The sequence below is a fragment of the Tribolium madens genome, unplaced genomic scaffold (assembly GCF_015345945.1).
Source record: "Tribolium madens isolate multiple individuals breed KSU strain unplaced genomic scaffold, Tmad_KSU_1.1 Scaffold_3;HRSCAF=73;Tcas5.2_LG2, whole genome shotgun sequence".
Taxonomy (NCBI): domain Eukaryota; kingdom Metazoa; phylum Arthropoda; class Insecta; order Coleoptera; family Tenebrionidae; genus Tribolium; species Tribolium madens.
Genome location: NW_025401006.1, coordinates 277,116 through 293,249, shown reverse-complemented (window position 1 = coordinate 293,249; position 16,134 = coordinate 277,116). Strand labels below are relative to the sequence as shown.

The window sequence follows — 16,134 nt, the reverse complement described above, 5'->3', positions numbered from 1 at the left end:
GAAAAAATTAAATATAAAGCAGATAGTTGTAATCCTTAGAGTATAGCTTTTATGAGAAAAATGATTTTATAGTGGGTTGCCATTTAAAAAAATTACTTTTTTTATAGAACTCAAAAACAAAAGGAAATTTCGAAAAATTTTATTCTTGTTAAATCATCACATTTTTATAGTACTTTATCACTCATCAATTAGTTTTTTCAAAAAATAAATAGTTTAAGGAAAAAACGTTTGGTTCCATACTTTTTATTCACCTGGTATGTATATTTAACATAACATATCAAGTTTTAGATATAGTTCAACCATAGTAGAATTAATTTATAAAAAAAAATTCTACTTAAAAAAAACGCGTGTCTCAAATTATAAATTAATAAAATATAAACGGGTATGAAAGATGGAATATGCTTACTGATTAATCTTTTTTTCTACTACGGTAATAAATCATTAACATGGAGGTGTTGGATAAATAAATATTTATGGGTCACTGATTGTTTGTCATTAATTTGATCGCAATACAAATCATTTTTCTCACCTAGATACACAGTGTTGTTTTTTGACATCCTTTCGCTCTTTTGGTAACAATTTCATAATATTATGATTTTGATAAGGAAGTGTATCGGTGTTATTTGACCTAAAATCTCTTATTATGCAAATGTTCCTGCTGATACATAAACTGATACATCCCACAAACAACTCTTAATAAAAACGGGATTATCTGATTGTAAAGTGAAATCCTCACAAAAAACTGTGACCATTCGAAATCCTCCAGTTCTCATCTCTAAACACTGCAGGATTACATTTTCGTGGTAAAAGTTTCAGTTTCATTTATTTGACATTTTTATTGGATAAGTGTTTATTTTTTGCACGTAGACGTGCTCCTAGGAAAAAATTCAGGTGTAAATTATTTGTGTTAGGTGTCCCTTTCGCCGCTCAGGTCCGTTCGATAAATTTAAAGAGGAACAAGCGTTCGCCTTACGCCCGCAACAAACATGCAAATATTTGAGAGAGCGAACTGTTGTGTGCAACCAAGCTTGATATCTGTGCAGCAGGAGACCCTTTTCTCGGTTTGGGATTCAAATCGCAAATCCTCGGACCGCTCGGTGACCAAACACAATTGAGATTACCGCAGGTCCAGCTTGTTGTCCAGTGATAACGCGGTTCGCACTTTCATCCCCACGTTGGAACTAATCAACCCTAATCGAGTCTGTCGACTTGACTGAAAAGATTCGGTCAAATATTTGCCTTGTGCAGGAATAGCACATCTGTTGCAGCGGCACAGATGTCGTTGAAAAAATGGGTCAAGAATGGAGAATACGCATCCTGTGGGATCACACGATTGTCTGTATAAGACGCTGTGCGGTTACTAAAAACGGTGTGGTGTTGGCAATGGAACAACGTTCGACGACCGCGTTTATGTGCCGATGCAATACTGCAGCTGTGATGAAATTCCGGACTTTTATGTTTTGGGTGTTGCCAAAAATTGTAAATTCTGATCGGAATTAATTCCAGGAATCACGTAATCAACTTCCATTAGCCCTTAAATTGGAATCCACGATATAAAGGCAGCTGTCTAGGCATTTTTAATTAAAGGAAATAGAGTCGATGTGATCTTGATCTCGAGATGTAATAATATCCATTATTCAGCATTCCTGCTTTAGTCTGAAAAATGAATTAACACACGCCCACCATGTCCCGCGTTGGACATTTTTCAGGAAGTGCTATTATTTAAATTAGCAAAATGGAGTTACGAGATAATTATAACTTTAAACATTAGTGACTTGCATCAAGGGGTCATTTACCAAGAATGTGATGTGTTTTTGTCTTTTTAAACACACGAAATGGACTATTTTGAATTTCCTGGTTTATGTTGATTTTGGACACATCACTTCGTGCTTTACATGACAACAAAAACAAATCTTTCAGTTCTAAAATAGCAGGATTATTGTAAAATATTTAATATTTTCTTATCCACAGTTGATACACTTTTCTATTCGATGATCAGCTGTTTGAGAAAATGCAGTATTGTAAAGTAATTTAGTATATATGTATTTATTTTCGATTTAATTTTAAAATGGGTCAAATATATTTTTTGAATAATTTTGTGCAGGTAAGCATCTATTTCTGTCGGATATTGCTACCTTGCAGGAGTTTGGAACACGTGTTGTTCAATGCGACCCAAATTTCCTCGTTGCACCATCAATGGTCCAAATAATAACAAAAACTTTTCAGTGTTGTAACATGTCGAAAGAAATGTCATCAATCACACCAGACCGCTTCAAAATTTCAAAATGATCGAGCCACAAGAAACGCACTACGGTGCCTGCATAATTAATCTTAGGGTTTGACCTCAAATAAACGCTTGCATTAAAGTCATTTGTTTGCACCTACCTTCATCAAATATCAAGGATATTCGTTATTAATGTTTCGATTTTTCGTATTGTGCAACAGCGTGATAAATGTTGCGTTTTTATCTTCGAGATCACCAATGTCCTTCTAGGCAATCCGAAAATCCGTAGCAAAGATCTCGTATATCACAGCTCTTTAAAGTGTTGTTTGAACTGGCACCTAAACCGGGTCTGCTTAGGCCCATCAATCCAGCTTATGGAATCACCCTGAGGACATCCCGATGTTTGTGTTACCCTTTCCAGGCCTTTGCACAGGACTAAGATTTAGTGCATCTCGACATGAGCTTTAATCGCGTGTCCACGCAAGCGTTATTTCATTTTGCGATATTAAACTGGTACTGAGTTTTTTATTAATTCGGGAGTAAAAAATGAGACGTTTGTTTGTTTATAACTCGCGATGGAACAATGAACAAGTCTTGTGGATTCCGTTATGATCGGCACAATCGAAATATTAATACCGCGTCGACGATTTCGATATAAACAAGATTTTCAATCCTCTTATTAAAGTTAAAGCTTATTGCTTTGGTCGGGGGAGCAAACGAAGGTTTTTATTTGAAAGCGTCGTGTAATGTATGAGTATGACATGTTCTAAATTGTAATGTCTGCTGCTTTAGACAATTTTCACCGGTCATTATCGGATCTGGAATCAAAGAACGAAAAATGCTACAGCTTTTTAAATTAACTTATTCAAAAGTATCTAAAGAGACCTGAATTAAAATCATTCGCCAAGCACATCACCTGAAAAAGCTTACATGTTCCATATGTTCACTAAAAGTGTATCAACGAGAGATCAAATTGCGTGTTTATACTTACATTGCAATCGACTAGACGATAGTTATCTAAATACAACTTTTAATTAAAAGTTTAACTGCTCTCTCTGGCAATCATCTTAATTCTCAGTAGTATTCTGTGCACGCGAAGGTCATTGAAGTTCCAGCAATTATACTGTTAACAGGAGAAATTTTGGATGATTTCCAAAGCAGAGATATAACCCCTGGTATATTAAACTCGAGATGCATTCGAATTATAATTTTCGTTCGGGTCTCATTAAGTCGCCTAATATCGCTGTATTTTACGGCAGACTTTACGACCAGAAGCGTGGAGTTTAATTCATTAATTTTTTTCGAGTTGGAAGTACTAGTTGGAATGTTGCAAGCCTTTGAAACTGACTTTTCAATAAAGAAATAACTTTAGAGATTTAAGAATGTAGTTGCGTATGATAACAGTTTCAGCATAGATCAAAGAGAAGAACAACAACGATAGGACATAAATAAAAGATGCAAGGCGAAAGCTTGGCGTGCTCTCGAGACATTTATAGAACTCATCTTGGGTCGGATATTACAAAACGTGGAACTTTTCTTATTGAAAAGTCTTGAAATCTACTTCATAATTTTCGTCTGATGTTGAGTAAATACCACCTCGAGAAATATCGGGCGTTATCCAGGCTCGCCGATAAGGCAGGAATTGACTCCGGATATAGAAATACTGACAATCGGAAATTCCTACGTCTAGGTTGGAAGAGTGGAGCGAACGTCAGCGCCCGGATTAATTGAAAGATATGAAATGTAGGGAAATTTGACTTCAACGTTTGGTCACAGCCTGGAACACGAATTTCTTCTACTTTTGCTCAAGTTGTAACTTACCAAAAGGGAATCATATTGAGACGCTGTAACTTTCGAGGATCAGACGGTCTTACCTGAATACAATCGGAGATTTATGTCGTTCTAGTTTAAACATAAATTGCGCTGTTTTGTCCGTGTTTTCCCAAAAGACTATGAAAACTAAATAGAAAGCTCGAGATTTGTGAAGGGAACTTGGACCACATGAGTGCATTTTATGCGGGTTTATTTCAGGTGTATTTGGGGATGTTTTGGCGGGAGTCAGACTTGTAGACCCGCAGACTTAATTGAGTGACGTTAGTCGATTGCAGCGTCAGACGACCTAATCGATTTAGGATCGTGGATTGCCAATTACCTGTGCTGTCACTCGAAACAGACAGCAGCACAGAACAAGCTCCTCATTCTGACACCAAAGCCGACTGTTGCACTCAACCCTTCTTGCATGAGGTATACCACAAAATCCATTAACTCTGTGATGATGGCTCAATGTCTCTCACAGAGCAAATAACTCCAATTTAGGTAAATTCACTAAGAAAATTTTGAACTTGTTGACAGCAGGAGACATTAATTTGGCGATTCTTATGATTTTCGATTGGCCATTCGAGCGTAACTATGAGTAGTAAAAGTTTGGCAAATCTAAATTTAAAATTACCGGCACAACAATGGAGGAAACAAACAAAATAAAGTGGAGTGGCCGCATAAAACTTAGACTTTCAGTTTTATGCGAATGTTTAACATTTCACCGGTAGTTTGGTCGAGAATTACTTTTTGAAACTGCCGCATAGAAAGGATATATTGAAATTTGGTCGTTTTAAAGCTTATGTCGTAAAGCATGGCGATATAAGCGTTCTTTCGATTCGACAGTGTAAACTTTTCTCACACCAAAGCCACTTTTTACCCGATTAATTCCCATGCTGGGTGTTTCAATGTCGTAAAAGCAACACGGATGGGCGTAAATTGTCGTCGGCGACGAGAAGTGCTCTGGCTGTAAGGGCCAGGTGTAACGGAAATAAAACATCGCGACGATCATGAAAAATGCATTTCAGAAAGAACGCCTTTATAGACATGAGAAGAAACGGAGCTTTGCAGGGAGTACGAAATAAAATCCGATAATAAAGCTCGAGAGGATTGCGAAAGACGATCATGAAGTTTCACGAGTTTCGAGATGATCTGTTCAGATGCTCATTAAAAAGAAAAGATGATTAGTGCTACCAATTAATAACGAATCTTATGTAACTAAACAAACCAAGGAAGTCCATTAAGATCTGTATTTACATTTTCATTTGCTTTTCAATTTATAACTTTCCAAGCGTCATAATTAACTCTTCAAACGAATAATACCGCTTACATACACAAGCTTGAATAGCCGAGAAGCACGAAAATTTACAGCGTTTCTACAATTTATTTCTCTGAACACGGCAAAAACCAAACACGTATAACTCTATTTAGTGGCGTTGTAATGGTGAAGGAGTGAAATATTTGTAATTGTCTTATAAGGGGTAGGAGTTGGAGTCGAATCGATGGGAAAAGTGAGAGTTAGGGACATTAAAAGCGAAGTTTTGTTGACATGAACCACTTCCATCAAGGAAACATACAACAGTCGTGTCGTCCAGACAGGACCAATGAAAGAAAAAGTGTTGAACAACAGGAAACCAGTGAACGGAAGAGTGATTGACAATAGCGAGTCTTTTCTTCTACGCGCCACGATTTGTCATTTCCCATCAAATTGAATCGGGAAACAGTGCGACTTGAAATCAATAACAAAATTGAATTGATGAGCGACGCAAAAACAATCAATCGACCAATTAAGCAACTTTTTCCAAAGAGCACTCTGCCATTCATTACGAAACTTTTGGGATATTAATTGGACGTCGATTTTATCAAGCGAGTTCGTCGAATTTGCAAATCCCTCCTTAACTTTTTTTACTTAATAATTAATTTCAATCTAAAAGTTTTTCGACGGTTAGGTGGTGGTTTACTAATCCGCGTCGGGCTGTTTTCGCACGAAGCTTTCAGAACATTGCCGTGAAATTATTTCCGCGTTGAAAAACTACATCATCAAAGCTTCCGTGAAATAAAATACATTATAACAAAAATAATTTTCCGTGTCGCTGATAACAAGAAGAGAAAATCCGAAAATCTAGAACGGAAAGATCTGATTTCGGCTTAATTTTGCGAGGTGGTGACTTGTGAACGACTGGATTAAACTAAGCCGCTTAAAAAAGATCGCACGGGGAACGACGCACCAAGAATCGACACTTGCGACGCTTCCTTCTCAAGAGGTCCACAAAACAATACGCTAAATTTCGTCATTTTGATAATTTTTAATTAAAATTTAAATGAATGGAAAAAAAAAAGAATTTTTTGAAGGTCGGGATTTTACTCTGTATTTTTAAGACACTCGAGTGTTTGGGTTGTTAATCTACAAAAATACGCTATTCCTATGATATTATTATTATTTGTGTTAATTTTTGTACACAATTGTTGATTGATTGCGCAACATGCACTTGTGAAAATAGGTTTTCAGACAGGCAGTATTAGTTGGAAAAGTTTATATTTACATGTTCTTTCAACGAGCTTAAGAGCCACTAAAAGTGTTTGCATAAATAATTAATTTGGATTAAAAGATTCGAGCATAAATTTGCGCCTCCACAGTTTCAATAAGTGATTAATCCTCTTGTTAATATTAGATTTTGGCCTGTGTAGTGGATCATGTTGTTGCAAAAACATGCAGCTCACCAATTTTGCATCGGGAATGACGCCACTGTATGTTTCATAACAAATCGCGTAAAATTTGTCACACGGCGGAAGGTCGTTATATGACAACGTCGGTTAACATTTAAAAGCGTGGCCCATGCATTGGTTGATGCATAGAAGTAGGCGTCTAATGCATTTAAAATTAGATGTCCTTGTATTCGTTATTAGCATCCCGGTACAGTCGTTGTCCTATTGCAGGTCATGGCAGGTCACGGCGTTGCATGTGCTCAATGTATATAATTAATCACCTCGACGTCAATGCGACGTCCATATAACGTCGTCAGAAGAACAATGCATCCCTGATTCTCTACAACATAAACCACCGGTTAACGAACTTATGAACAACTACCTAATCGCTCGAAAAGTGTCTTTATTGTTTAAACCTAGTTGCAATTATCAGTTTCCTGCATAGACGAATTTCCGTTTTCCTACATTTTTCCGATAAAATATCATGTGTCGGACGACATTCCCGGATCTCTGCGAAACCGGTATTCCAGAGGTAATAATAACGAAAAACGAACATGCAACTTTGCAATACATCGACTATTAATTTTCGCAACGGTCCATGTAATTCGGTTGAGGAAGGCGACGGTGATTTAGGAGCTGCCACTGGAACAACGTGGGTTTCAAATCTCGCCGATATGGTGGCAGTGAAATATGGTGCGGCTTGGATAACAAGGAAAAATTCCTGTGAATATCGTGATAAAATCCATCGAATTGAAGCGTAATTGTTAACAGTTGTGTTGCAAGAGGAAAGTCTGGCTTTTGACGGGAACACGCCTCTCTTTTGACTTGATGATGAGGTGAAAAGGAGCGCCCTGGAATCCCATACTGACGCACGTCCTTTTAGAGACGATTGATCGCTAAATAACAGATGTCTATCTGGAACAAACTGCACAGATTTCACTTGCCATATTCGTAGCAAGCTGTAAATTAAACTTGCAACTATAATTGCGACCACTGTTTCTGGATTGCGACTGCATCAAGAACGGAGTCACTCCATACGATTCAATTCGTTTGATTTGTGCCAGGACAGCGACTTCCGTGACTAGATTTATTACACCTAGTATATATATTTGATTCAACACACTTGATTTTTTTAATGATAACTCGTGGACTATATATCTTAGTAGACAGTTTCAATTAAGCACCGTAATACTTGTCATCGATTAACTAGATTAAAGCACGAAAGAATGTTACATTTTTACAATAACTGACTTACTTTCAGCGTTTAAAGGGACATTAAGAACTTCATTTACTATCATGCGGAAATATGAACGAAGCTTGCTTTGGATGAAATATTCACAATTTTATGTTTTATATCTCGAGTTCTTTAAAAGTTACCACATACATCTAAAAGAATTTATAATAATTAACAACACAAAAACGCATTCGAGATATTTTGATATCAATAAAAAACACGGGTTTTATGAAATATAAATAGTAACCGTCTCGTGACGTGATTAGCCCTGCTTACTACGAATAAAAATAAATAATTCGACAAACGTCACTTCAAAACGTCAAATGAAAATTTTCTGAAATGTTGATGTAGTCTATATTGTCTGCTTGTGGATAAAACGTTGTATTGCATACGGGTCTCACAATGTATATATTTTATCCACTTAATTAAACGATCGAACTTCGTTCTCGCATTCAAATCTTGTCGTGGATAAAATACATTGTAAGACTCTTATAAAATAAATAACTATTTGTAGTTCGTTTAATATGATAAATAAATAAGTTAGCTTAGCAATTTTTTTATTTGCTTGTAAGTAAATGGATACAATAAAATAACATTTAGGTAGGTGGGCATATGTACGAGTAGATCGAGAACCATTGACTCACACTCTAGTATAATGTCAGTCTTTTGACATGTTACATAATAAGTAATTATAGGATATAATCGTACTAACTTTTTTTGGATCGATTTTTCAACACACACATTACCTGTGGCGAAATGCCTAAAATATTAAAATTGAAGCACGCGATACGAGCAAGCCCCCGGTAAAATTTAGTTTAGCAAATATATTTATTTCATTTTGCATAATACTTATAATAATAATAATAATTTTGTATAATTTACCAGAAATGTTGCAACATAGACTTTGTGAGTGAAAATCATCGGTTTATTACAGATTTTTTGATGTTTTCATACATATTGTGATTGTATATTTTTTATATTGCAAATGTTTCAACCAGTTTTTTAATATTTCAACGATATATTGATGTCTATAATTTTGTCAGATAAAGTATTAAATTTTTGGCGGAAGTTTATTTCGGCGAAAGCCACTAACCATAAATTTCGTTCGAATAACAATTCAGGGTGTCATCGTACTAGAAGACAAACCGCTCCCTGTTTTTGACTGTCCGGCAGAAAGTTGCGAAAGTGCGGTTTATGGGACCGTAGAGCTCGTTATAAACTCGAAAACTCGACGACCAACTTCATTACATTTGCACAGCAGGAGCCGAGATGACCATAATAGAAAAGCGAAATTGACTAAATAACGTGTGAGTGAAACGAAACTTCCTCATGTAGAAATATTTAATGGTTTTGAAAAGTCTCGTCATTCACTCGTTGACAAGTTAACCACCGATTTTTTCCTTGACTTGGCTTATTTGAAAATCCCCGAGCTTACATATTCAGAGATGATTAAAATTTCAAAAGTTGATGTTCAGTCTTGCGATTTTTTGTTTCCAATTTTTTTATATTGTCAGATTAACGTGTCTACTGCTGCTGGTATTAGGTTTATGCAAGATGACTGCTGAAGATTGTCTTAAGAGGAGCTTCGTAAGGATCGTCTTTAGTTCGCGCTTGGATAAAACTGAAATATGATTCAAGTTATTAAAGTTACATGAATGTTAAACGATGATTTGCTTTATGCATGTAAGAAATCGTTTATTGATGTTATTCGACATGTATCTTAACACGCGTTTAACTGTTAGTCTTATTAAAATCTTGTACAAGCAGGCCCACCCTCGTTTCCAGTTTGCAAGCCCGAGGATTGCGCTGTTTGTCGAGTGTGGTTATTGCGTCCGGTCTCACCACCTTATTAAACCTGGTCCGGATATTATCCCTCTGCGTCCCCAATCGGAAAATGATCAAAGCCCTTATCTCCCCACGCGAACTGAAAACATCGTGTTTTTTCTTTCTAGACGGAAGACGAGGGCAACCACGGAAACGATGATACTCGCTGCTTCATTTTATCAACTCTTGCATCTCAGGGTCGCTCCAAAGTGCACTGTGTCCTCTGCGAAGAGACGATGCCGGTTTTCGATAGGTATCCTCTAGTCGATGGCACATTTTTCCTCAGTCCACGCCAGCATGCCAAAGGCTGTATCGAGGTGAGTTCTAGAGGTCAAAGCACGGCTATTATGTAATTCATCTTTTTTTGTTTTGTCTTCTGCAGGTGAAAGTAGAGGGACGCACCCAGTTCTTGACAGCAGTGTGCATGGCATGCCTTGAAGGCGTAAATGGACGCGCGATTATCTGCAGGTTCTGCAACCAGAGATGGGACGGATCCTCTCTGGTTTTGGGTACTATGTACTCTTACGATATCTTCGCTGCCATGCCGTGCTGCACCGAGCGCATCAAAGTAAGTTTCATAAAACATCTTTTACGATCTTTGACAATAAAAAATCAAAAAACAGGAACTTTGTTATTATGATTTTTATAAAATTAGTAAACGAGAAAATGGAGAAGGTGAATTGATGTCACTATGTTTTAAGTATTTGCGAATCTATTAACAATTTTGAATGAAGCTTTAATTTTAATCTTATGAATTGTTTTTACATTACAAAACATGGAAGTCAGTTTTTGAATGTGCTTCTTCTGCAGAGCAATATCTGCTAGGTGCATTTTAACATCGATTGTACTTACTTTTTTACACCTTCTGAAAGTCAATTTTGACTAAGTATAGGTGATTGTAATATCTGAATTATTCTAAAAATGTTCAATTATACACAAAAATCAAATTAATTATTAATAATAATCACATATGTAGGATTGAGTTTACAACTGTTTTTTTCACTTTCTGGCAAATGACGATTTGTACACATAGCAGATATTGGAGAATCAACGAATCAACTACAGATTTAAAATACGAGTAGCTATTTATGTATCAAGTACGCAAAATAAGGTTTTAGGGGACGAATCGTAATTAATGACGAGGCGACGTAGGAGCTGAGTTTTTAATGAGAGGAGTCACCTAAAACCTTTTGCGTACGTGGTGCATACAAGATTTTTTTGTTAAAGCTCCCAAAACACGATTAAAAAAATTTGTTACCACAGTAATAACTAGTTTTATTTTTTAGTCTGCAAAAACTGTTTTTGGAGACTGAGTACCTAAAATAACCGTTTTGCGTATTATTTTATTGAGTCCGGAAAAGTCTCATTTTAGGGACTCAAATGAGTCCCTAAAACAGCTGTTTTCGGGAGCGTATACAAAAAAATATACCTATTAATTAATCTTAATTTTTGTTTTCTATGAATGACAATCGTATTTTAACCTGAAATGAAAAAAAAGAGTCGTTTAGCTAGAAGAAGACTACAATTTACATTACAAAACTTCTGTACATGTTGTGATAGTCCATTGACGTTGGCTTAATAAATACCTACATGTATTCGTATGTATGGGTATGTAGGTAGTAAATGTTATCGTTTCTGTAAGAAATCTTTCTTCTAAGAAACACTGCTTTGGTCTTAGGAGGATAATCTTGAGTTTTTTTGATTTTGAGGTGAGGTTTTGGTTTTGTTGCAGTGCAACGCATGCTACAAGCCAGTTCTGCACCCCGCCCAACGTTTGAACTTCTTCAGTGACTATAGCCACATAGTGCCGTGTCCTCATTGCCATACGTTCGACACGCACTTCGTAAAACCTTTGGCGTATTGTTACACCCGCCAGCCGTTGCGATCACTGCAACTGTGGCCATAGCCCGCGGCCCCCGCCTCGCTCGCGAAGGCGCCTCCGACGCCGCCGTCGCCGCCACCAGACCTAATGGACTTGGATCTGGGACTGTTGTGGCGCGAACTGGCCGGCCTGCGTCTCGACGAGTTTTGCCGTCTTCAACTCACCAGAGCGCGGTAGACGGACTTAGATTTCTTTGTTATGTTGTTGCATTTTATATCGCATTTATTTTTGGGGGACGCTTTCAGAACGGATGGCTGAAAACGACCCTCAGACATACTTCGCATATAAAACCGTTATGTTATTAGTTTATTATTAATTATATGTTTGTTAGGTTTTAGTGAATTTATATTCAACTTAAGTCTTTTTATCAAAGGAATGACATTGTGATCATAGTTATCTTAATTTCTAGCTCGAATTCAGTTGACGCTAAAGCAGGTCTTGTTGAACTGACAGTGAGTGACGTTTGGAAGCAATCCCGTTTGAGTTTTTTTGTCTTTGATTTGAGTTTTGTTTTTGTGTTTTTTTATTATTATTTTTTATTTAAAGTTTAGGTTAAAGTTATTGTAGAGGCAACTGTGTTGGTTACGTTTACGGATCGTAACGATCGCTTTATTACTTAATAACTGTAACACATAATACTATAGTAATAAAAATGATATAATTGCTGTGTCCCAATAATTAGTGATAGGTGTGAAAGGTGCGGGACCATGGAATGGGTCTCGCTTGCGTGTCCCGTTATTCGTCGTTGTTGTTGTGATGGGTTCAGGGACAGTCGGTCTCCCTGCGAGTAGCACACTGCCACTTCATCCCGCTGCTGCACCCGTAGCCTTCCAGAAACGGACGTACAAAGAACTCAGCCGCTCAGATTATCCGCGAATACCTCTTTAGACTTGATGGTGATTATGATGAAGATGGCGGATCTAGGAAATTGCTTCAAGTACAAACCGTTCGTTACTTTTGCAAATTTTATATAAATGATAACAATATAATCGATTGTTGAGGGTAAAATAATTCCTATCTCCGTTTAGCCAAAGCTTATGTTGTTTTTTGAAAGTACATACTTACTACACATCGACCGACTAGATATGTTGCGCGAGTGCGAGCGAGCTTCTGTAACGTATAGCGAGCGTAGCAGTAGTCCCTTAGCGTAGTGATAACTGCATGCCCCCCAACTCTAAACTACCCTTAAAACCGCTTCTTGTTATCGAGGCCTAACTCACGGTCTAACTTTTCTACGTGTAATAAGAATCCTTGAATGTTGTCGTTTTTTGGACAAAAACTGTACATAACGTGTTCGAATTCGGAAATCCATTAAGTTTTTCAAATTGGTATTATATGTCGATTAATCGTAAGTCTAGTTCGTAGTCGTTTTTTACAATAAAATACGAATTAATAAGTAGGTGTAGTCGTTGAAGAGGCGCGGGCACCCCCAGCTGGTGCGAGGACCAATCGGTGGCTGCCAGAGCTCGACCATTCGTCCTTTTTTCTCCTGATCAAGACGAGACATTAATAAGTCGGCGGCGGTCCGGCGTCCTCTCTGTCGCGCGGCTCGGCATTCCAAAAACCATCAACAACCGTTTTTAGCGCCCTTTCGTGTCGTGTAACAGTCGCGCCGAGCCGTGCGTTTCACTCCGATAAGGCTGTCCATGCACAATATTACACGAAGGCGCAATCAGGGTAAGGGTCGTACCGTAGAGCACCACTATATAGTGTATTTTTAGCGTAGCTTGGCTGCAAGTAGATAATGACATGTATCCGTGTGTGTTTCGCTTTAGCTAGCTGTCTTTAATCCAAAAACCACCAACCATGAGAGGAAATATTTCGTGCACTTTTCAATCACTTCAGCTGATTGAAAAGCGCAAATCCAAAAAGGGACCGGTTCTTGCGGTCACCTAGCAAGACTTGGACGAGTCAATTCTTTAATTAATTGGCGTACTAATAATTGTAAGTTGTGATTTTGTACACAGAAATTTCATATTTTTGTGACGATATATTTTTATACGATCGGCTGTTTTATAGAATTAAGTGGAACCGATACTTAGTTATTTTTCGAGACGAGTTGGCATTAATGTTGTAACCGGTTCCGTGTGATCACGATCAATGATCGTCGAAGTGATAAAAATTTGTATATAAAAAACGAAAATTCTTTAAAAAAACACTAATTTTGTATACGTAAAATTTTGCATCTTGTAGTGAGGTAAGGTTAGGTGTAGTTATACCGAATCTCTCTCATGGTTGCGTGGGCTCCCTTGCTTTTGCGTTATGGGGCCGTCCCATTTAGACTGCCACTCCATTCCTGCATTTTATTTTCGCATACATTAAACCTTTCTTTCGCCCACAATCACACATCATGATAACAGAAGCAGTTGAGCGCAGTAAGAGAACACAGTCATCACACGCTTTGATATTTGTAAAACTTTGATTAAAACTTATGTAAAGTAATGGTTAAAAAAATTTTTGTCATTTTAAAAATCGTACTGTACAGTTTTAATTTTTTTTATTAATTATTGATAATTGTTTTATCTACAATTGTAGTTTTTAGTTCGCTACATAACTAATCATAAAACAATTAACAATAAATGTTTTCTCTTTTTTTGTATCGCTCGTTTGCTGGGCTACTTCTTTATCTTGTAGTGTGCTTAGTAAACTCAAAGTACGTTTTGTTGTTGAGTGTCGTTGATTTTTCACAGTACGAACTCCGGAGTGAAATTTCGAACTTTGGCCGAAAGATTGACCATTTTAGTTGAATAATCGCTCATAATCCTTAGGCAATATATCCATCCCATTTAAACAAGCGTTTATTAATACTTTTTGTTTAACGTTTTATACAAAAATGAATGTTAGTGATAGTGAATTTTGTTGTCCGTTTTTTTTTGTCAGATACTATAGTTGAATATGTAGATGATTTTGTCGTAAAGTGTCAGAAGATCGTCGGAGTGTCGCTTTGGGGCGGTTTCTTTTTCTCCTATTAAAGTACAAATTTGGTACACACAACATATTAACAAATGGTAACCATGTTTGGTGTTGTAGTTGTGTGAGGGCCGTCTTTCAAGGCGGCCGGTATAGAGTAGCCGCTAGGATGCTCCCTCGCTGTTTTCAATTACACATATTATTACTATTGGGAAGTGTTGAGAGTTGAGAAGGTAGTTTATGTATGTTTATAGCGTACTGTAGTAGGGGCCGGACGGGGTGGCAGAGGGCGAAGCGGGCGCTCTGCATTGCCGCCTCTTGTGCTAGATAGGGCCGGCACTACTTTAGCAGAGCGCGGCACCAGCCACTTGTTATCGAAGAGTTTCGACTCTAGACAGTTACAAATCAACCGGTGATTACTGAATGAGTACAAATGCTGCCGCCCTGACCCGTGCCGGTTTATTATTATCATTATTATTATTGATGATGTATTCTTCAGAGTTTAGCATGAGCAATATCAGCAGAGGTTTTATTATGTAATTTTTTTACCGCCACGGCCGGATTTCGACTCGTCGAGGTCCGGCCTCGGGCATTTGGGAAAGGTTACGTTTTGCGGGCGTCGAGTGTTGCGTTAGCGGAGCGTTTCAGGATAGAGATAGCAACATGTGCCATACCTGAAGGGATTACAATGCCAAAAATTGAACGCTGCGCAAACGTCAACACCCGATCTCGTGGCAGCAAATTACACACAATAAAAATGAGTATGTATTTATTCACACTACTAGAGTACCTATGTCGCTGGAGAAGCATGCAATTTGTCAGGATCTTTCAGAATATTGTAAATTATCTATTTGTAACATTAGGCTAACAATAAATTGGTGCTTGGAAGGACGTTGTGAGATCTGCGAGTGGCTTAAGCTTTAGAATGTACAAAAGTTATTTATTTTATTTGACCCAAAACGAATTTTTAGTTAATTTCTAAAATTCGAACCCTTTTATTCGTAGGACTCACGATGAACGTCCGAGCATAAGTCGAGATGTTTTTTATATGCGTGAAAAATTTGATATCAATATAATATATGACATAAAAATGATCGAGCTTTTGACGGCTTTTTATATGTAATACAATGGGATTACAAATTTTTAAAACGTAATAAATATAACCATTGTCTAAACCGACTCTTATTTCAACACCCCAAAATGTCACCCAAACTTGAACAAGTTGCTCGAGATATTCAAAGCAATTTGCTCTTACCACCATAGGAATGACTGTCATTCCGAAATTTGCAAGTGTTAAACTTTGCCACCGCAAAACAACTTCCAGTGGCTTAAATCGGTGTTGCTTATGCTTGTGTTGTGATTAAGTTTGATGTATGAGACGTCTCAAACTTATCTTCGTTCGTGATTACACCGTGAAGTTTGCCGAACCAGCGATAATGCGGTAAAGATACTATTTACTATGCCATTCATGTGCATCGTGGCCACTCTGCATACAGGACCTTCCTCGTTTGTCATTGCTACTTGGTCGTCGAGTCACGA

General features: G+C 37.4%; 1 protein-coding gene across 1 annotated transcript in view; it reads left to right on the top strand.

The window, feature by feature from the left end:
• Positions 1–15,770, top strand: part of LOC123008312 (headcase protein) — a 68,394-nt gene extending 52,624 nt beyond the window's left edge. The window contains exons 3-5 of the mRNA XM_044404108.1: positions 9,932–10,120; positions 10,186–10,371; positions 11,536–15,770. Of these exons, the coding sequence (XP_044260043.1) occupies positions 9,932–10,120; positions 10,186–10,371; positions 11,536–11,709 (549 nt within the window). The 3' untranslated portion in view covers positions 11,710–15,770. The remainder of the gene's footprint in view (positions 1–9,931; positions 10,121–10,185; positions 10,372–11,535) is intronic.
• The last annotated feature ends 364 nt before the right edge of the window (positions 15,771–16,134 follow it).